This window comes from Anopheles bellator, chromosome 1 (assembly GCF_943735745.2).
Source record: "Anopheles bellator chromosome 1, idAnoBellAS_SP24_06.2, whole genome shotgun sequence".
In the NCBI taxonomy this organism is placed as follows: Eukaryota; Metazoa; Arthropoda; class Insecta; order Diptera; family Culicidae; genus Anopheles; species Anopheles bellator.
In genome coordinates, this window is record NC_071285.1 from 10,225,497 (window position 1) to 10,247,887 (window position 22,391).

General features: G+C 53.5%; 1 protein-coding gene across 1 annotated transcript in view; it reads left to right on the top strand.

Annotated features, from left to right (window-relative positions):
* The window catches only part of LOC131216439 (cyclic AMP response element-binding protein A), a 78,878-nt gene extending 56,885 nt beyond the window's left edge, over positions 1-21,993 (top strand). The window contains exons 2-6 of the mRNA XM_058210934.1: positions 8,657-8,885; positions 20,381-20,937; positions 21,012-21,515; positions 21,590-21,733; positions 21,796-21,993. Coding sequence (XP_058066917.1) covers positions 8,657-8,885; positions 20,381-20,937; positions 21,012-21,515; positions 21,590-21,733; positions 21,796-21,993 — 1,632 coding nt within the window. The remainder of the gene's footprint in view (positions 1-8,656; positions 8,886-20,380; positions 20,938-21,011; positions 21,516-21,589; positions 21,734-21,795) is intronic.
* Positions 21,994-22,391: the final 398 nt, after the last annotated feature.

A 22,391-nucleotide genomic window follows, 5' to 3' on the forward strand; every position in this document is an offset into this window, starting at 1 on the left:
TTTTGGCCCATCGCTCCTTCGCGCGCGCCATTCATAACTTCCCCCGCATAATGGCGCACTCAGAATCTCTGGACACTGGACAATGTAAGGATGTCCCATTTTGGCCGCTGCCAATTGGCGGCCGGCCGATCCCGGGCGAGCGATGGCGTCGGAGCAGATTGCTCATCTTGCTCACCGGACCGGCTCCAGACCGGATCATCTTAATTCTTGGACACTCTCGGTTAGCGGCCGCACCCGCCGTCGGGGCGGTTCTCTGGCCGCTGGTGACACACTTTCGAGAGGGGCGAGAATTTATTTGCTGCGTAGATAGCGCGTGGTGTGCGGTTTCGTGAGACGCGCGCGGGTCAAATACCTGTCGTTTGTTTGGGTCCCCAACCCCCCTCCCAAACCGGGTGGACACTTTTGTTTTGTACGAACATTCTTGGAGACGGTCATGTGCTTTGGGACCCCTGGCCGCGCGGTCGTATGCTTACTCATCTGTTTAGCATAAGTGCGTGAAGTGGCAGGTAATGGGTGATGCATTAGTGACTAATCGCGGAAGTTCATTGGCATCTGGCCTGGGCGCGCCGATCGATGTCAAGGACGGGGAGAATGGACGGAGGAGTTATCGAATCCTTCGAAACCGGATGGGTGAAAGCGTGGATCAGCCGCAACCGGCGTCGGGCACGCGGAACTGCGCTGTGAACTGGATTCGACGAGCGACGAGTGGGGACGGAGCTCAGCTCAGGTGGGTTGGCCTTGATCCAGGTGCTGCAATGGGCGAATTCCGCACATTCTTACCCTTCACCGGCGAACGGGCGGGCCATCCCATTACACGGTAGCCCTACTCACACCGATGCAGCTGGGACCGCGGATGGATTGTGCCTGCGCTAATCTACGACGCCATGATCAACGCCCGGTCCACCGCCGAGCCGTGTTCCACTAAAGGAGCTTGGAATGCTATCGTAACCAGCGGACCGACCAATCGAGGCGTTAGCTGCGCGGTCGCGGAATGTCGCAGAACACTGTCGTGGCCTGGCCCGGCAACGTAATAGGGCCTCCAATGAACCGTTACTCTCTCGCTCGCTCGCTGTCCCTGCCCCTCTGTGTCTAGGTTCGCCGGATCGCTTGTTCGATGTTTCCTCCGCGATGCCGTCACGGCCGAGTGGATGAGGAAGTGCTGGCTAAATACCGAAGAAGTTCACCACCACCAGAAGTTGAAAGATTTGGTTTTGGTTCACGTCGCTTGTGAGGTCTGTTTGTGTCACCGGATTATGAATGATTTTCTCGACCAACTCTTGACCAAGCTCTGAACTAGACATTGAACACTCCGTTAGGTTGGTAGTGTAGCAACCTGACAAATTTATGACGGGCGGGTCACTCAAACTGGCATTTATTGAAGCGTTGTAATTGAGGTCCATCTTCACTTCCAAGCCCTTCGCAAGAACCGATTATGAGGATGAATTTTACGGCTCAATCAGTCGACCGAGCTTGTTCCCGTTTTGGCGCGTTGCAAACAGCAGCATCCGAGCGACGGCAAATCTCACTTGATCCACTTCCAACAAGCGGGGCCAGGTCCGGGCGCAGGAAGTGCATCGGCCACGAGCTCGCCGTGAGCTCGTTTCATGAATGAACAAATAAATATGAATCATGTGATGCACACGGTAGCCGCCCATGTGCATGTGCAAGCCCGCGGTGCAGCCCACGTCGTGGGGTCGTTAAGCGGGTGGATTTACGAACACGAGCAGCACCAGGCTCGTACGAGGCCTGTTCAAAAAGTATCGAGACTTTTGTGTTTGTTTCTTAAATATTGGTTTATTACTTAATTATCTATGTTTTCCCCTTTAAAGTAATCTCCAAAAGATATTATACGCTTGTGTCTGGGATTTTTTTAAATTCTCGAAGCACTTCAAAGAATCATTTAATGTGATCTTGTTTAGTTTCTTTTGCGATGCCCTCTTTAACTACTCAATCGTAGCGTAGCGTTGTCCTTTCATCAGCCAATTTTTGTTTTCCCACAAATCGGAACGTTTATGGTGAATGTCTTCGAGCAAATTGCGCTTAAAATGCAGGTTATACTCCCTTTGGCAAGAACTCATGATACACTACGCCTCTACAATCGCAGAAAACTGCATGAAAATCCTCCACATTCGACAGAACTTGGCTTTTCGTCGTTCACATCTTTTCGGGTCTCTGAGAACATTTTGAACCTTCGAATAGAGCCATCCTTGAGACAGATTGTTTGAGCCATCCTTTGGAAATAAAAAAATCGCAGATGAGTCAAAACACATCCAAGCAAAGGAGCTGTCAAAAATTGACTGATCCTTCAAAATGGCCAAACATCGAATATACGTAACCCGCAGGAATTCAAAATTCCGGATACTTTTTTAACAGCCCTCGAGAGAGAGTAATACGCTGATCGCCCGGCTGGAACCCCGTTGATACCCTTGACCGATAAGGAAAGCGCTTCGGCGCTACTGGCGGCTGCTGTATCGCGCGTGCGGACAAACAGTAAAGTGCCACGCCACCATCAAGGGGCTGGATGGCCGGGGCCACGTGCGTTGGGGGATTGGCGGGATTGTGCAATGGCCACATGGGCCGCCTAGCAGTTATCGGTCGTGCCCGGCAAACCTGCAATTTCAAGGGACGCGCAAATTTGTGGGTCCACTCCGGGCTCCACTTTTAAACGATGGCCTTCCACCAACTGTTAGAAGTAATTAAGTCCCGCTAATGGGCGCTTTTATAGCTTAATCTGGATCCCCAACCAGAGAGCCAGAATCGGAGGCCGGAGTACCTTTCGCTTCTGCAAAGTGCACGACGGTGGTGAAAGTAGCCGACCCGGCGCGGAGATTCACGAAATCCCGGTTGCAGATATGCTGCAAAAGTCGCCGTTTATACTGCGCCCAGTGAACGCGCCATTCACCAACCGCCTGGGCCTGGGCCTGGGCCTTTCGCGACCGGTCGCGAAATCAATCACGATTAATTACAAGCCGCCCAGTCGCTCCGGTGGTTCGCTGGCCACCGCCGAATCAATGCCCGGGCGATCAATCGCTGACCGCTGGGGCTTTGCGCGCAGTCAGCGCATACCGGGCGGGGTTTTGTATTACATGTTTTCGGTTTTGGAGCGCAGAATGAGCCCAAAAATGCGCGGTCGATCGAACTGCGCGCGCGCGCGCGCGTATGCAAATTATGCTCCTGCTCCTGGGGGCTCTCGGCGTTATGCTGTCCGGGCCGGGCCGAAATTCATTACGCACGTCAGTGCGCGCTGGTTTATGCATTATTTTATTGTGACTAATAACACACTCTTTCGTGCGGTGCAATTTACGAGCCGGACGGTGAGGTTCGCGGTGATCGATGTGGGAACGGCGGGTTTCACCGTGCAATATGTTTGCGGCGGTGAAATTATGTTTGCGAATTTTAATGCGATGTTTTTCGGCGAGTGGCACCATTTTTTTGCCTGAAAGCAGGAAGAGGCATTCGAGCTTTCCCTCTGGTTGGCTGAACATTAATCACTGATCGCGGTGAAATGCCCCCAGTCACTAGTGGCTATGAGTGATCGGTAGGAAAACTTTAATTTGTTTCCCGGAAACAGCAGCCCAGGCCGGGTGATTGAATTTGGGCCACCCCGAGCCGATGCAGGGTGGTGTCATCCAATTCAATTACTGCCGAACATCGGACTCAATGCTGTCAAAAATCAGAAAGTGGCGGAAATTACTCATTTTTCTTGTTAAAACAGTTTGCCAGGTAGTTCCAACAACCTGAGGCGGCGAAATAACGAGACACAATTTGCAAGCACGCAACAGTTCGCCCCAAAAATGAATGCGCAAATCGGATCGGTAAATTAAAGTGGCCAACCGTGGCCAAAATCGATCCTGACCTAGAAAAGCTTCATGATTGACAGCTTAAGAGTTGGTGATGGTGAATCTACAACTTTATGTAAGTCCACACCCCGGCCTTAATTGACAGCACGTGTGACAAAGCTACGTAACCGACTCCTGATTCAAATCTTTAATCACGAAAAATGCGCGAATTTTGTATGAGTGTTTGCGGAGCGAGAGATTCCCCCAAAAGCAAAAGCCAACGATAAATCGCACCAATTAGTGGTGCGGACCGGGCCAGTCGAGAAAGCTCCTCCAGTTTTGTTCGCCATCGCATCGACCCCAGGGGAGAGGGATAATTTTGGGGCCCGAATTGCATGCACGTCACCGTCACCACGAAAGTGATCTCTTACGAAAGCGACCCCGTCATCCACGCAAATACCGGCCGTGCTGGCTGCCGGCCCGAGATTGGCAAACAAATCCTAAGCAAATGACCAGCGTCGCCAGACGAGCAAAAAAATTGGCGCACCTCACTCATGTTTCGCAATCTCCGCTGTGTGTTTTCGGCAGTGACTTAGTCCCGGCTTGCCGTCGCCGCAGCCGCCGCCGACTGCCAAATATTTGCACCCGTAACGTGCCGGTTTGTTAGTAGGTCACCTACGACTGATCTACTACTACGCATTTTCGAGAGGGCGACGAATTGTGTTGCGCCGCACGGCACACTCATTTTCGGAAGGTTCCAACCCGTCGGCCGGCCGGATGAATCATGTTGCACTGGCCGGGCACTTTTATTGGGTCATACATACGGTTGGGGCGGCACCCTCTAAATACACGCCTCGTCATAGGCCTCGCAGGCACTCTCGTTGGCCATCTGTGGAAGCTGTGCACGTGGGAAAGCTCCGGCTCTGAGCTGGGCTCGAAATGCGGCGAATGCGGCAACGCGAGGCAACTCCACCCTAGACACTGATTCACGATCGTTCGTGTCCCGTGTTCAATTAATAATCGCAACATAAGAAGCTGACGGAGTGGCGGCCTGTGAACGTGGAGTGGAGTGGAGCTGGCGCGAGAGTGAAAGTTACCACCCGGGCGAAACGATCGATATCGTCGCCCAGAAGGGCTGAGACCCGAGACCCGATCGATCGATCGAGTAATTCACACTCCACCAGCGGGAACATACCTTTGTACCGAAACATACCCCAAAGTGGCGTGGCCCACCCATTCCCATCCCCATCTATTGGGGATCACTGATTGGGGCCAACCGTAAGTGACACCCATTAATCGAGCCCCCTCTAAACGGTATTTCATAACTCAACTCATAATCAGCATAATGAACCGCGGCAGAAAGGGCGGAGAAGAAAAGGGGAAAATCATTTAAAAAAGAACGCTCCGGCGACCCCCGGGGGCCGGTGAGAGATTGAAAAATAAAGCGCGGCCGAAAGTGGGCGAAACGATAAAAAGCGCGACAACCGCGCGCGTAATTATCGACGGCCGCGCTTAACGGGCCGGGCCCTTGTTACGATCGCTGAAAGCTGATTAAATTGTTCGGCCCCAGCCCCGGCCCCGAAACACTGAAGAAAGTCAATTTCTCGGCGGTCTCTTTTTGGTGGGTCGCCTCACCCCGGAGCGGAGGAATTAAGAGAACCGGCACCGAAAAAAGTCTCACCGGTACAGGCTCCGATCGGTTCCGTCCGCGTGTCGGCATCGTAATCGGTGATTATTTGGACCGCTAGCAATTTGATGTTCTTTCCAGTTTTTTTTTGTGTTCGTCGGCCGAAGGAATAAGGATAATGTTTGCGTTCGCCCCGGTGGGAGAAAGCCAAAGGAAGTGAGAAGGAACTATAAAAAGGACCCGTGTGTCGCCAGGGCTTCGGGGAATTTCTCGGATCTCGCGAAGAAGCGACCGATATTCCCGTGCCGAACCCAGCCTTTGACAAAGAACGAATTAATAAGATGGTTATGCGCCTTTTTAATAATCATAATCGTAAAATACTAAAATAATCAACGATAATCGTTCACGATTCACCACCCGGCACCGGCCTTCACTCGGATTTCGGTTCTCTGATTTCGGCTTCGTCGGGTTTTACGACTTTCGCCACCGTCTTCGATCGAACCGTTCGGTTCGGTTCGATTACCTCTTTTCCCACCGCCGCTACTGATGGGGTCCTTTGAGCGACGAACCCGAGTGACCCGAACACCGCCAGATATCGCGATCGCGCGATCGGAAAGGATAAAAAGAAGGGCGCGCCGGGAACGAATGAAAGGACCCGCAGCCAGCCAGCGCGTGAGGATGCCGTTGGGCCCAACCTGAGCGAGACGGAGAGAGCGAGAGAGATGGAGAAAGAGGGCATGTTAGGTGCGCCCGCTTCGCTCGAGGGCTACCAAAGGGCACCTATTACATTGCGCCGCCACGCCAGTGAAAGGGAAGGACCGCCGGGCCCCCGACGACCGGCAACAAGGTGTGATAGCGCAAAGGGATATATCAGGTTTGGAAAATGAAAGTAGTTCTACCTGTTTGCCGTGGGGGGCACACACGCCACAGCACACGTCGGCCCGTTATCGGCCACACATACATACACACGATCGATCGATCGCTGGCGTGTACGTGGAGAGTCTGCGCAGGGCGCGATCTTTCTTCCGAAAGTCGGCGATGCGACTTCATTCTTTATTCTCTCTCTCTCTCTCTCTCTGCCTTCTCTCACGAGGATCCCTCCGGAGGTTATGTTCCCCGGCCACCCCTCGCCGGGATCCAGAGGAACACAGGAATGTCGGAGTCGGAGCGCGTTTCTCTTGGCCACAGGAATTTGAATTTTCTCGGCCGAATCGGCAGAATCGGGTGTCCCTTTGGCACATGCTTCGCGTGCTAATGATCCTCGGTGAGAAGGGCCATCAAAAAACGCAGGCGAACGAAAGATCAAGCCTCCCATGACACTCCCACCGGTTCGATCGGATCCTCGCGCCGAGGGTGAAGTGAATAAAGTTATTAGCTCATTAAACTGTTCTTGCGGCAAACCGTTTATGGCAAACAAACAAACACTAAAGGTCGGATCTCCGTCCCGAAACGAAACCCATACACACAGGCGCCCTTTTACGATCGCCGGGTCCCGGCGGGCCAGGGATCATAAAACTGTTAAAGCCCACCGAAGCAAGCCCAGCCGGCAAAGGCTATTAAAAAAGGGGGATTTCCGTCCTGGAGGCCGACCGAAGTGCATCATCAAACGGCGGCGGGCACCACCACACCGATTCGCACTCGCCTCGCGGCCTCCCTTGGGCCTTTGGGGCGGAATTGGAACAGATTGCCAGTGATGTTTTACTTGTTGGTTGTGTTTTGTTTTACGGTCCACCCGCCAGCCAGCAGCAGGTGCATATGCTGCGTGCGTGCGCATATGCTAATGATGAGTGGCCCCATCCGTGGTGCTCCCGTTGTTGGCTGGCTCCTAATTTGTTTTCCCATCCCGATGCCGCCCGCCCGCTCCCAAACAGTGTGAGGATCATTCCCAATTTTTTATCGTTTCGTTTCGTTTTGCGTAAATTACCCGCGCGCAAAGGAGAGCTCGCGTGGGAATGTGGGCGCCACCGGACCACGGTGTGGCTTTACCGTTAGCCAAACGTCACGCATGCGAGAGGGCTTTGGAGTGAAGTATCCGCGTGCCCGCCGGTTCCGGGTCCCAAAACCGTCCGTGGACCGGTTCCGGAATGGCGTCAGAAGAAGGGACAACTTAATCTTCCCGACGAGAGGGCTGCTGTCCGATCGGGGGGCTCCGTCGAAATCCATCAACTTTGTCATCTCCAGGTCCCGCTCGGGAAACGGTCAGGAAAAGGAAAACAACAACCACGGTGGAATTGGTGGAATTGGGAAACGGCCATTTACATTCTCCACTAAAACAAGTCCCCGACTGCAACGTGAGTCCATTAAAGGAACCGCTACGGGTGCTGCCGAAATTATGACGGGCGACGGGCCACGAGTAATATCGGGCTCGTGCACGCACTTTCGAAAGTTTCGGAGCCATTCGAAGCCGCGAACGAGTTCTGTGGGGCGCCAGATTTCCCCGTCATGCCCGTGCCCGAAGGTGTTACGCGGAAGCACAGAACCCTGACGTTTGCGCCTCGTTGGGGCGGCTTACATCCATCATGTCTCCACCCAGATCCCGGCCCCAGAGCTCAGACAGGATATAATTATTTTAAGCCACTACAGGCATTTGGTCCGCCGATTGCCTGCAAAATGGCATTCTAATCGATCGATTGGCGATCGGCGATCCCTAAACCCGCAATCGAACACGGGCCGAGAGAGCCGTAAGCCGTCGAGGAATGTGCCATAATTTGTGCACTCCACAGGTTGCCACAGATCGCGCGGAATTTGCTGGTTGGCTGGCGCTGGAAATGTGACGGGAGTAACAGTCAAGGCCTTTCTGTTTGGAGCGCGTTTGTGAGGCCTTTCCCATCAATTCCAAATCATTTAGCGCTTCGATCGGAAAGGACTAGCCGTTGTACTAAACGACCTTTAGTACCAAAGCGTGGTGTACTAAAGCGATCAAGGGGGCCAGGCGCATCCAATTTCCATAGTTTTCCCCCCCCGGGAGCCAACTCGGAATAGATTGACGTACCCATCTCAACGGTTTACGGGCAATTCGCTTTCGCTGACGCCAGGTCCGTCCAGAATGAATAATTCATACATTGGCCTGCCAAACAACCCGGAGCGGCGTGCGCGGACCGGAGCACGTGAGATCACCCGGCGTAAACGTTTGCGTAGCTTGTGAATGGAATCGGCGAAAACATATTTTGGTTCCGCGAACCGCGTCAATGGCAAACAGAAGACCGGCCGTTCTAACGTTCTTTCTCTCTCTCTCTCGCTGTCGTTACAGAACCTGCAAGACACGCTCAAGATGTCCAACTACCCCGACATCCAGGACTGGATGGACCAGAACTCGAAGCTCCCGCCGGTCATCCTGAACGACAAGCTGATGACCGACGCGATCATCGGGGCCTGCATGCCGATCAAGACCGAGCACTCGTACAGCCTCACCTCGGACGGTGATTCGCTGCCGGACACGATCCCCGACTCGCCCCACAGTCTGCAGAACAAAATGGATGGTAAGTCTCGAACACAGGTCCGGGCCTGTTTCATCACACCACCTCCAGAACCGCCCGTTTACGTAACCGCCCGGGAGACCTGTGCCGGTGCACTTGGGTCAATATTGGCCCGTTTGGCCCCCAGGATGTACCTCCCCTTTCAGCTACACTGCACCGTGCCTACCGCGCCAGTATCCATCGAGAGATCGAGGTCAGGCCGGGCAAGTGTCGGTCGGGGCGCTTCTTGTTGTTCTAGATCTAGCTCGCGTGCAAGGAAAAATATTGACGCAAGTGGCCCCCCCCCCCGGGGCGCAGGGTGCGAGGTGGCTAGGGAGGATTAAAAAATGAAGGAAACGTTTCCCAGAAAGCCACAGCCACGGGCGCTTTTCGGGCGACAGATTTGGAGGCCCTTAGCACTGCCCCTGTCGCTGCCAAATGTCAGCGGGATTGGTCCGAAGGAAGCGATTACTCGAGCGATGACCACCACCGATGGTGCTGACATTTGCTGACACAGACCGTAACATTTCGTAATCCGTAATCTCCCTGCGCGAAGCCTTTCGTAAGTCGAGCGTGGATTATTGTGATCGTTTCGAGGTTTTATGGATTTTGTGGCCAATGTTCCCGGGAAACCGGGAAGTACCCGAAATGAACCAGAAACGATGACACTGGAGGAGCACTGGAGACAACGAGTTTTTTTTGGACAGCTGCCGCGTTTGTTAATATCTTTGGCCTTTTTCCCATTCCCCAAAAGAACACTTGAGTCAATCACGAAATGCCATACGATCGGCGGTACGATCCAGTTTTTTTTTATCGCACGATCCGGTTTAAAGGCCTCTGGGAGACCTTTAATTCCGGTACCGCCGGGCCGGGGGTCAGCAAATGAGGGTGATCTTTTCCAAGCGTGTCGAGATGAATGAAACTCCTATGCTCTTTGCTCTCTCTCTCATGCTGTCTCTCTCTCTTTCATTTAATTCATAAGTCTCAACACGATCGCTTGAAGAGCGGATGATCGAGTGATCGTTAGACGAAACGCGATGGTAATTATTTAATAGCCATCGAGCGGGGCCAGTAAAAGAAGGAGCAAACCACGCACACGCGTTCATATGACATTTTCATGCACATTTGTTTTGAAATTTAATGTGACAATAAATTGCGTTGATCCGCTACATTCGATTTCACAAGGATCAATCGCCTTTTGCCCTTCCAACTGCGATCCGTTCACTCCCAACGGACGCAACAATGTTGCATTCGTGTGGCCCCCGGCACACGATGATGATGATGAATGTTGATGGAAAGTAGGATTAACCGCACAGAAACCCACGACTTCACGGGACATTTAATGCCAGCTTAGAGATGTTAATTGATTGCAACCGATACCGAACCGATGTGCCGGGACACATGAATCCTCCCCAAACGGCGGTCGCTCACGATCATCACGATCATCGTTCGGCCTGTCGGCCTCTCTGTGGGAACCCCGACGTTCCCAAAAGGACTGTGGGATCGCTGCACTTATCGGTGTTTGCGATCATCGAGGCCCCCTTCCCGAAAACAACGAAGATCGATTCGCCTATTGTTTCGTCGATTCGATTGCCCGTTCGCCCGTCGTCGTCCTTGGCGCTCCGCGTGTGACTCACGCGGATCACTCACGAAAGCACTGTATGCTCTCGGAAGGGGGCGCGATCGCGATCTCTCGCATAAATCCGGTGCGCCTGTCCCGGTCCAACCAAGGGGGCGATGACTAAGATTGAGTCATTTTCAACGGCGCGGTTCCCACTCTCCGACTGCTGTCAGCGGGCGTGCGCCGCGACCGGCACGACTCACCGGCACTTTCACGTTCAACGATCGGTCCCGGGACCACTCGTGATCGGTGTGACAAATTCGGTTGCTGGCCGTTTTTTAAGGTCTGTCACCGAAAATGCCACCGAAACATAAAGCACCTCAAAAAGTGCGAAAGTTGTCGCACTGAGCAAATGTCATTTGGTGGTGGCGTTGCCGAACTAGTTCACCCGAACTCGGCCGCTGGTCAGGCTTAATTTGCTGGTATTTCTTATCGAGCGTGGATTTACACGACTTAAATCGGGCTTAACGCGATGGTGCTCATGGTGCGTTGATGGGCCGTAAAGCGATAAAATTAAAATAAGGGGAGTTAAGGGGAGAGACGTAAACCTTGGGTCGTAACTTGGAATAATTTATGCTTTTCTTCGGTGGTCGGTTTGGTTGTTGAGCCAAATAAAAGCGCTTCAACATTCGAACCGTGGAGAAAAGCACGACACAAATTCAATCAAAGTTAATCCGAATCCGGATCACCGCCTGGTGCGCGCGCGAGGCCATTCGGCGGGAGCGTGCCACCATTTGCAACTGTAAACAAGTTTTATGTTCCGCAATTTCATTGCCGATTAATTAACGGTTAATGAACATCCATCCATCCATCCCGTGGAGCATCCATCCGGAAGTAACCGGAACATCTTCGCATGGCGATGATCAATGAATCTCGACGCAACGCATCACGCCGCCGAGCGCCAACGAAACACGTGCTCGGAATGCGAACAACATCGTGCTGTGCGTGCCCGCGTAATTTGCGCTCCGCGTTCCGCGATCGCGATCCGTTTCGCCCAGAAGCCTTTGGCCTCTATTGGGGCCAGTGGGGCCAGTGGGGCCCAAATACCGCTACCGCACTCCTGGGGGCTTGGGAAGTTTGCGGCAACAAAAGTGCCAAACTCGGTGTAATTTGGTTCTCGCGGGCCTCGTGTTTTTGTCCCCGAAAAAGCCCCAACGCGAAACCTTTTTTCTAAACAAATCACAATCCACAGGAATGGCAAACAACGGCACACGGTGTGGTGTGGAGAAGGAACTCCCCAAAAAAAACCCGGGTTCGGGTTAGGCTTGGCCGCCCCATTCAATGTCTTACGGTGCGCACTTTCCATTGCCGGTTTTCCTCTAAACCGGAAGTGCCGCCCTCGGGGTGGTGCTGGTGTGCCGATTTACAGCGCCCCCCGAGAACGGTGAGCCCCAATTTAAACGCGATGATGTGTGCACTTTTTTCGCGGGCCGTGCCTCGGTGCCTCGGGGTCCTCGGAAGTTTCCATTCGGGGCCCCAAATTCTTTTCACATCCACTTTTCGCGCCTTCTTGACTAATCTTGACAGACCCCTGAAGCCTCCTGAAAGCCACCGCTGGGGAGTGTCATAAAAGGTGCCCGTTCCGCAAGACTCGCAAGCTCGAGCTTGGTGGAGCTTTCAGAAGATCTGCGGAGCAATCCGCACTTCGGGGGCATTCCCTGGGATCCCCCGTCCCTCAAGGCTTTGGTTTGTGGTTTCCACGCGGATTTTTGCCCGGAGCGACCTGAACCGGAGCAAGGCGAGGACCGATCCGTGGCCGTGGCCGGTGGTTTCAAAAGTGAAAACAATAAAATTTTCGACACGATTGCATAACTTGTGGCGAATTTGTATGCCCCACCGGGACCACCACCACCCCGAGGTTCCCCGAGGGGGACCCCCCGGGGCTGTTCTATGCTCGGCGCACCGAATTTATGCTGACCGCAACGCCGAACGGAAAGGAGGAGGAAAGTTGATTTTCACTGGCAAAACTCGTTCTGCCGAACCGTTGGCAAGAAGCCGTTCGCCTAGTTCCTCGTGCGTGTGTATGTGTTCGCTCATTGTTTTTTTTCCTGTTTAATTCTTCTTAGACCCCTTGGAGGCCAGCATTAATTTTTTTTCCATTTTGTATGCCGCTTTTGCCACGGCTATTCCCGGCCGGAGGATATGAAATTTTTATTTTCCATCTGTTTGTTTTGCGTGCAGCACACACACATACACACACGGGTGCACACTTACACACAGACACTGGCACACCGGCCCCCGGGGGGACCGGTCATTTTAATGGCTTAGCAAATATGTTAATGAAGCCGAATTCGAATATGCCTTGACTTTGGAAGCATTTCGCTTGACCCCGCCGGCTTGCCTTCTTCCCTCCCCCCCGGGGGGGGTCCAGGGACCCGTGCGTAGCGGTGTGAACTTTATGTGAACTTTCGTGACCATCGCCGGCTTCATCGGGGCAGCCTTCGAGTAAAGTGAGCCTCGCAGAAAAAGAAACTAAAAAGACGCGCTTGCGGTGAGGTAATAAAATAAAATCGCCAACCAAATCGGCGCGATCGCGATCGATCGCGTAGATAGTGGACGCGAGGACCTGCATAACCCTTCCCCCCCCGGAAGCACACACATACGTGGGGCCCAGAACGGCTAACAAGATATGGCCGCTTTATGACGCGCGCGCGGACCTCTTCCGCGGATTGCGAATTTGGCGGTCCGAAGGAGGCGGCTTTCGTTCTTCTTTTTCCGTTTCGCATTACGGAATTCCACTTCACGGGGCACGGGGCCGGTCGGATGGGGGAGGGAACTCGAACCTGTACACAGTTATGCAACGCGATCCGTTTTCGGTCCGGGCTAAGTGGATACGCAGTGGCCTTTTGCTTGCCGCGATGTTTGTTTTATTCTTCGGTGTGTTCTTAATTACCGCACGGACCCCGTGAAGCTGATAGTGGTGGAGAAGCATATTTTTGTGTGTTACGCCTTCAGGCCCACGGTTCGGTTTCAATTCACTGAGTTTCGTATTTGTTTTGTACCGTTTTAGTTCGGTTTTATCGTGTTCGCTAAGTATCGCTTACTTTCTCTCGTTTGGTGTGTCTCTTTTCCTTTTCGCTATCTAATTTATTACGTTTATTTCGGGGCTCGGGGGCCGGCTTTGGCTTATCGCTTTCTCTCGTTTTGGAAAATTCCATTTTCGTCTTATTTCACCGGGTCCCCGTTTTAAACACAACGAGATCAATTAAGTCAACTGTAAGCTTCGCACTCAAGTTGATGCAATTGCCAGGGTTCGAACTGACTTTCGCTTAGAAACCGATTAATCGGTGCAGTGAGCCACAGTGAGTCAATATAAACGGCACCACTAGACTAGATCTGAACAAAACGCCGTTGTCGGCGTTGGGGGGAAGAGGGACCGGGAATGACGAAACACTAGTTCCTCGCCTCGAATTGACAAATCTGTTGTGCGGCAACAATTTTCTTTCCCGCCATTCACCCGTTGGTGGCCGCCTTCTGGGCGTGTGTTATTATGTTCCCCTTTTACTCATTCTTTCTTTCTGTGTTTTGGCGTAGGCCCCCACCGGTGATGTTGCCTATGTTTGCGCTCGGGCTCTCGGGACCGGCGCAAACCAAACAACGCCGCAATAGAAGGTCTTACGGTGCGTCGGCTCTCCTTCGGCATCGGTTGTGCCCATTCCTTTCGCGCGTTCTTCTTCTTGTGCCCAGAGAGCCCGACTAGAAGAGGCCGAAGTAATAGCAAACACGGCTCCGGCGTCCCCCCCCGAGCGCCATTCACTTTGACGATGGCGACCGGGCGGGACAGTGATGGTTGTGTTGCGCTTGAAAAAACAATTGACATAATTTCTGCGCTTTCTTCCCAGGTATTCGTTTTCAGTCGCGCGCTCTTCAAGCGGCCACCACCACCACCGCCGCCCCGGATCCGGTTATGTCTCACGGATCTTCCCTCCCGGCGATGGCGTGCGTCTAATATGGCGGCTGGGTGGCGGAATTTCCCGCGCCGCCTGGGTGAATGAAATTTCATTCATCGAGAGTAACTGGCACAACCGGGTCGCGCGAGCCCGAAGGGATCCATTTCATCCCGCTCTCCCGCCGGGTCGGGCTGGCCCCGATTCTCTGCCCTGCGCGCGATCCGATTTTCCGATTCCCGCCACCCTTTCGACCGCCCGGATCCTGGCTTGGCTGTCGGATCTCGGTTCGTTTGCCCAGGTTCGTCGCTTACGCCACGCCGTTTGAGTCACTTTCGCCCGCCCGATTGAGTCATTTCGCGTGCCTCACACGAACAGCCGCTCTCTCGATCCTTCTTATATTTCCACGCGAACCCTATTGATCGGGGACATCGGGTTCGGGGAAACACTTACGACTTTTAGCACGTGTTTACCGCCAATTAAAGGCAGAGAAGTGTCATGCCGCCGACGAATCGGTTCTGATCCGGGATGCCCGCTGTCCGGGATTAAAGGCCAGCTCGGGTCGCGATAGAGTTGTGCGGATGAATTACGACTGAAGACGGCGTCGCTATCCGGAGCTATCTGATGCCGCCTTCATCGTGGCCATCATGATCGTCTTCATAGCCCACTCACGGACGCCGCCTAGTCGCGGCGAGATTATAGATTAATGTCCCTCTCAACGCGCGTGCTCGCGATCTCGATCGTGCGTCGGTGATTTATCGTGGCACCACCGCGCATAAATATGTTGCGGAAGATAAAATTTCGCACAGTTTTCGGGGATAGTCGAAACATCGAAACATCTTTCGACTAGATCGGACCTTCAATTTGATTTAAGATCTCGGCGTATGCTACCCATAAATCTGTTTCGGTTCCGAATCAGGCAATCAGCTGCGCTACGGACCCCTGAGATTAAGCCTGAGGGGGCCCGGGCCTTCGCAACGGCTTCTATTATTTTCTTGCTTTGCTGCAATCAATCAAACATCTCATCTCACTGTCGAGAGAGAGAGAGAGCGAGAGAGTGGATAAAAACACACAACACTTCATTCTAGTGGCGCGGGTCTCGCAATGGGAGTGACAATAATTGTACAGCCGGCGGGCTATGAAACGTATGATTTATCTTTTCCAATTGCATTTGTCACTTCCATCATGTTTGCTGTCGATCGCGAGTCGCTCGGAGGAGAGAAGCGCCGGCGGGAGACAGGCACTCCGGGCACTTCGGGGCCAGTCCACGGGCGGTGATAGAGAGATTATGAAATCCAGAACCGGAGCCGAGCCAACCCAACCACGGTCCGTGCCGGCGGGGGCCCCCCAATGATTTGTTACATAAATTGCAGCGCGAGCCCGAGTGACCGCAGCCCGCCGGTCCCGGTTCCGTGGTGAATTTTCCACCCCACGAACTAATAGAAAAACGCAACGCAACCTCCGGGGCCGGGCCGAGCCCCTGCTCCCCTGCTCTCGCGATTGATCGCGCGGAATTCCGTGCCCGTGTCTCTGCGGCTCTGCGTGTACCCCGTAAGCCGTACTTTCGATTGCGGCACAACGGCACACGCGAAACAATCGAACGCCCGGCACTTTGCCCGGGAGATGGCTCCGGTGCCGACAAATGCGCCGCCTGACAAATGTCCCACCTCCCAGGGGGCCCATTAGCCCAGCTTTTTCCATCCAGGCGGGAAAATTGATCGCCAACCTTTGCTTTGGCCGTGTGTGTGGCATTTATGGGCCACTTCCGGATATGTGTGCGCTACAATGTTGCCGTTGCCTCGAGCTGCGAACGCACCCGACACTCAAGAAGGGCACACCGGTAAGCCACAAGATGGCGCGCGCGAAAGGCCCGGGGGGGAGCCGTGCAGGGGCCCCGGGGGGAGCTGGTTGGGGTCGGCCAGGGGGGGCACAAGTGAGAAATTGCATTCCAGTCCCGTTTCATTGAACGCGTTACGATTTATGGGCGAAAATGGGTGCCTTCGCATGGCGATGGCTGCTTCAACCGAGCCGCGGAACGAAGATGCGCTCAAGTTGGAAAAGTGGAACAAACAAGCGAGCAAGAGGCCAAACAAAGAAGAAGAAGAAAACGGTGCACCGAAGCACCGAGTTACTAAATGGGAGAAGGAACGAAACGAAAGGAAGAAGCACCAGCAACAAAACCACTCACACCTGCAGACGGTGACGGTGAAAACAAAGAGGAAAAAGATTAGATGCAACGACACACAAGTACACAATGAAAAAAGTGGCCAACACACCCGCTAAACGGAAAGATAGTCGAGAGGAACCGATTGGGCGCAAAGAAGTGAAAGAAAAATCGAAACACCAGCGTAAAAGAAAGGGAATCATATCGCGCGACACGAGCCACGAGTGGAAATGGCCACCCGGCGAAAGTGCATAGCCACCAACAGCAGCAGCATCAGCGAAGGCCACCCAGCCGCAAATGGAAAAGAGAATGGACTTACACCCGGTTCGATGCCGGAACATCGAACCGGGCCCCCCGGGCCCCGGTGGGCCTCCCCGGAAGTGACTGCCCTCGCGTTAAACGGCCCGCGGCCACTGACCACCGCTACCGGTCCGCGGTTCAAACAATAGACCAATGGCAACAATGGCCGGGAATGGAATGTGGCGGCACCGAATTTCGCCGATGGTGAAAATGAAAGCCCAATCGATCGGGCGGACCCGCGGAAAGCATTTTCTCGACCTCGTCGGAGGTCAACGGAGGTTGTGTCTGCAACCGGATGCCATCCCTAGGCTGGGTTGGTTCAGAACCAGCGCAGGGAGCACTTTCCCAGCACACACGAAATGGAACGCGCGGAGAAGAATTAACCCAAATCCCGTGGCTCTTTAACGGTTATTAAGTGTGCTGCAATTAAATTCCTTCCGTGTGGAGAGGAGGTCCCGTGGCCCCCGGGCTTCGCGCATTCTGGTCGCGTCCCATTTCACAATGATGGGTATTTAATTAGCCACCTTCTGTGGCGCATTAGGTGCCATATAGGGAACTTTATCGTTCGCAACGGTTTAGCGACGGTCAGCTTGGAATTGGAAAATCGCTAACGCCCCCCAAAAACCTCTCGCCGTTCGCCGCGTCGCGACCGATGGTTCATCTACATTAGTGGTTCCGCTTGAATTGGCTCGATTTTTTTCGGTAGGTTTCGGCCAAATTTCTCTCTCGCCACTCGCCGTTTATCCGCCCGGAACGGGTTAGGTGGTGCGTTAACCCTGATCGTGCCCTAAGGGTTGTTCCCCAGACGATACATTACCAATTTGACGTTGAATCGATTTGAGAATTTAACCATATTTGTTGTATTAGGCCGGCGAAAAAGAAATCCTTTATTTTTGGGTAAAGCTCAAAACTTTATTTTGGATGTTTCCGATGGTCCGATTTGCGCCAAATATGCACCGATTTGTTGTATTATTTGTTGCTAAAGGTAACTTCATAATACTTCTCTTATTCTTGGTTCTTATTGGTGAAAACCTTAGCAATTTATTTTCACAACCTTCTCTTGATCTCTTTTGATTTTCGATCTTTTGATTTTCAACAATAAATACCTGGCTTGCATTTTCACCTTCATCGAAGAAAAACTGTAAAATGAACCGAATTTTCTCTTTGTTGATTTCCATGTTAACAACTGAATTAAATACACGAAAAACAGTGAAAGCATTTTTCAAGTCGGAACTATCAGTTTGAAAACGAGCATAAACTTGAAACTTTATGTTCGATACTTTTCGAGATATCGATCACTAAAGCGATGTACCGAAAAAAATGTGTATAATGAATTTATTTTTTTTCCAATCTGATATTTCATATGCACATAGTCCAATAAGCGCCTTAAATGATAATAATAATAATAAGATACTAGCGGTAAAACTAGTCACGGACTCGAAATGTTCTTGCCAGTGCCTTGCCATGGTCAAAATAGACTGTATCTCTAAGACTTTACCTTTCATTGCAAACAAAAGAAAGTCTGCGATGGCCAGGATCGAAAGCATACAAAATCTCTATTAAATCGAGATTAAACGTACCAAAGCGATCTAATCGAAAAATTATGCATCGCGAAGTTGTGGAACTGAGGGAAATTATGGCTCAAAGAGCTCAATAATGCTTGAACAGCGATGGTCTAACGCCTTTTAAAAAGGTAAACTTCATTGCAAAGAAATGGGAGGGTAACTAATTGAAATAATGTATGTAAAGCTATGCATTTATACATCATTACATTTATCGACCACATTTCAACCGAGAGGCCCTTAAAAATCTTGATAAGACAATAGAAAATACCCAAAATAGTGCACTCTTTCGGTTGAAGCTTTTGCGCTCGAAAGTGAATAAAATTCAACCCAAAGGCAACACCCATTTGAAAGTCACCCCGCCCGATTAAGCGATGCAGTCACCGATAACGCCAATTGAGAGCAAAGCACCCACCACTTTTTGGGGCACTTTCCACCGAAAACCGAGTGCGGTGAAAGCGAAACTTTACATCGTGTCACCCATCGGGGGGGGGGCCCAATTGCAGTTCAGAAGCGCGATCAACGGGGAAGCGTGCCCGGGGAAGGATCAAAACGCGACGATTATCGTCATCACCGTCACCACCGCAAACGCGATTGCCAAATGTTGATCACAAATCAACACGCAGGTGGTAGGTGGTGTCACCCCGCTTCGCTCTGCGGTCCATGACTCACCATCGTCATCATCGCCATCGACTCTGATCATCTTCGAGGACGCGCAATAAATACGTCTTGAGGAGTCGTCGATCGCGCGTGCGGTTTACGTCATTTCGGATCGCTTTCGCTCGCCCGATTTCAAACGCCCGATTGATCGACGACCCCCGGCAAGGCGTCTGGCATCATAAAAGTGCATCGCAAGCAGGGCTCTCGGCGATATCATCATCCGATGCGGTCGATCGCCAACGAACACCCAACGATCACGCAATCACGGCGTCGGAATTGCAACTATTTCAATTAAAGTTTAATGAATTTCCGTTTTGGGACCGCCACCATCGTCGGAGCGGATTGCATCGCCTCAGCACGGACCCGTGAGGGATTTGACGGCGTGCGACAGCGTGTGCCTCAATTAGAGCCACTTTCGATCCCTAGACACAGGAGCAGAGGCCGGGCGAACCCTTCCCGGAGGCGACAAGGCTGCGTGCCAGGCTGTGAGCCACTTTATAATATAATCATTCAATTAGCAAACGGATCGTCACGCTGCGCGGCCGGTGCAAAACCGGCGGCTGGCCCTAATAAAACCAACCAGAAAACGGGTTTGGCCGCTCCGGCAGCCACCGCGAGGTCCCCACGAGACTGCGCGCTGCGGATTTATTATGGTTATTAATTAGATGACGATCATTTTCACCTGCACCGGACGGCCGCTGCTTGCGTTGACATTCTTCGCTGCGGCAATCATAATCTGTGGGCCCTTCTCGGGAATGGGTTCCCCGGGCCGCCCGGTGGCTCTCGTTAGTTAACGAGTGACGAGCTGACTTTTATGACCTCGCACCGTGATGCCTTTTTACTGCCCGGATTAGTGTTTAATGTCGACGCGAGGTGTCGCTCCTCGCTTCGATCTTCTTCGATTTGGTGGCGCCTCTGAAGGACGCCAGACACTTGTCGGGGGTCATTTTTATTTTTTGTATCACAGTTTTGGGGATTTGTTTTCGCAAACCCGAATTTAGGTCAAATTCGGCGCTCGAGACCGGGTCCAGATCTCTGGCAGGCTATTTGCAAAGCTGTGCAGCGAACTGCATCCCCCCCGAGCACCGCCCGTTGCGCTGCGTTACGTATCTGTTTCGCGATATTGAATTGGTCCCGATTTAGATTCTCTTCGCCTTACGTAAGTCGAGAGGCCCCAAGTCGACGCTCAAGTCGATCCGCTTCGTTTCTCGTGTCACACGCAAGTGACAGGCGAATCCAGGCACTGCAACTGACAACTCAACCCGGAAGGGGGAAGCCACGCCGAGGTTAATGGTGCCACCTCCTTGTTCCGTTCCATCTTCCAGCAGATATGGAGGAGGAGTGCTACCCGGCGATCAGCATGAATGGTGGCAGCAAACATCAGCACATCATCCACAGGCAGGGCCACGTCACCACGCTGGCCAGCGCCGGGCAGAACCGGCCCGACACGAAGCCGCCCACCTTCGCCGGGATGTCGCTGCTCGTCGGGGGGGGCCAGCAGAGCCTGGCCGTCGCCCATCACAACTCCGGTCTCGTTAGCAACAACAACAACCACCTCACGGTGAACCACAACCTCGACTTCAAGGACGCGTCACTGCTCGGCCTGAAGGGCCTGGCGGTGACGCTGAACGGTGGCTCGTCCTCGTCCTGCCACGATTCGTCGTCCTCTTCGACCTCCGCTTCCGACATCGACATCGACGAGACCACGGTCAAGGAGGAGCCACTGTCGCCGAGCTCCAGCTGTCCCGGCTCCCCGGTTGGGGCCGGCGGCGGTGGTGGTGAAGGGGGCGGAGGATCTCACCTCACCAACAGCGCGTTCACCATCTCCGCCGTCAGCCTCGGTGGCAGCTACGGCCACTCGGACCTGGTGCTCGAGCACAAGGTAAGCCCCGGGTCGAAGGAGCGCCCCCCAGGAACATGTTACTAAGACCCCCCCCTTTCCGTTTCCTCCCGCAGAATGGCACCCTCCAGCTATCACCCGCTTCGCAGAGTCTGCTCAAGAGCCAGCAGATCATCCTCACCACTGGCGGCGGTGCCGTGCAGGTGTCCACCCAGCAGCAGTCCCAGCAGCAGAGTATCGTCATGTCCAAGCTGAACATCAAGATGGAACCGCAGTCGTCCGGGTTCGGGTTACCGCCCACTCCGCCGTCCTCGTTGCCGAGCGACGAGTCGGAGGGCAACCAGAGCCCGGAACATCACGTTTCGCCCATGTCCCCGCCGACCGACAGTGGCGTCAACTCGACGTCCTCCAGCCGCCGAACGTCGCTGCACGCCAGCTCCTCCGGCTCCTCGCCACCGCAGCAGGCCGGCCAATCCTCCGCCGCCGCCGCCGCCGGCCACCGGGTGTCCTCCGCTAGTCACAGCTCCGCCACCGGCTCCTCGCCGTCCGCCTCTGCGTCCCAGTCGGCGACCACTTCCACGAGGCAACCGATACACACCCCGCTCATCAGCAGTCAACCGGTGCGTTCGGTACTTACCTACTCTCCCCGATCCTTTTATGATCCAGGTTTTTAATGTTCCTCCTCACATTACAGAAGGGTTCCACCGGAACGCTCATGCTGACGGAGGAAGAGAAGCGAACGCTGCTCGCGGAAGGATACCCGATCCCGACGCGACTCCCACTGACGAAGGCGGAAGAAAAGTCCCTCAAGAAGATCCGACGGAAAATCAAGAACAAGGTAACGACAGGGTGATTGTAGCCACGGCCGGATCCTCAAACTCAAACCTTCTTGCCTTGCAGATCTCCGCCCAGGAGAGCCGGCGGAAGAAGAAGGAGTACATGGACCAGCTGGAGCGCCGGGTCGAGATCCTGGTGTCCGAGAACCTGGACTACCGGAAGCGGGTCGAGTCGCTCGAGGACTCCAACCAGAATCTGATGACGGAGCTGTCGAAGCTGCGGCAGCTCATCAGCCGGCAGGCGGGCATCCGCAAGGCGTAAGGGACGGCGCAAAGGCGCAGAGCAGGATGGCGTAAAACAATTAGGAAAACCTAGCACAAATGTACAAAATATGCTAATGTCCCGAAGATGGCGCGAAGAGTGAATCGACCCGCAACCCTCCGCTCTCGTGGTTCGATCGTGGTTTTTGGGGTCCGTGCAATAAGGGCGGGGTGGTGAAGGCTTCCGGTACGGGGCGCGGTATTACGGGAACGAAGTCTTCCACGTCTTTTCGGTTCAGGGGGTTCGGCGGCGGGTATTTGGACGATTGTTATTGCGATTGCGGCCGTAAGTAGCGCGCAGAGGATGGATGAAAGTTAGTGCAGGGCGCAAAGAGTTAACATTCCAAATCGATAGTATAGAACGGAACGGGCCGATTTTAATGCATAAGTTCGGGCTGG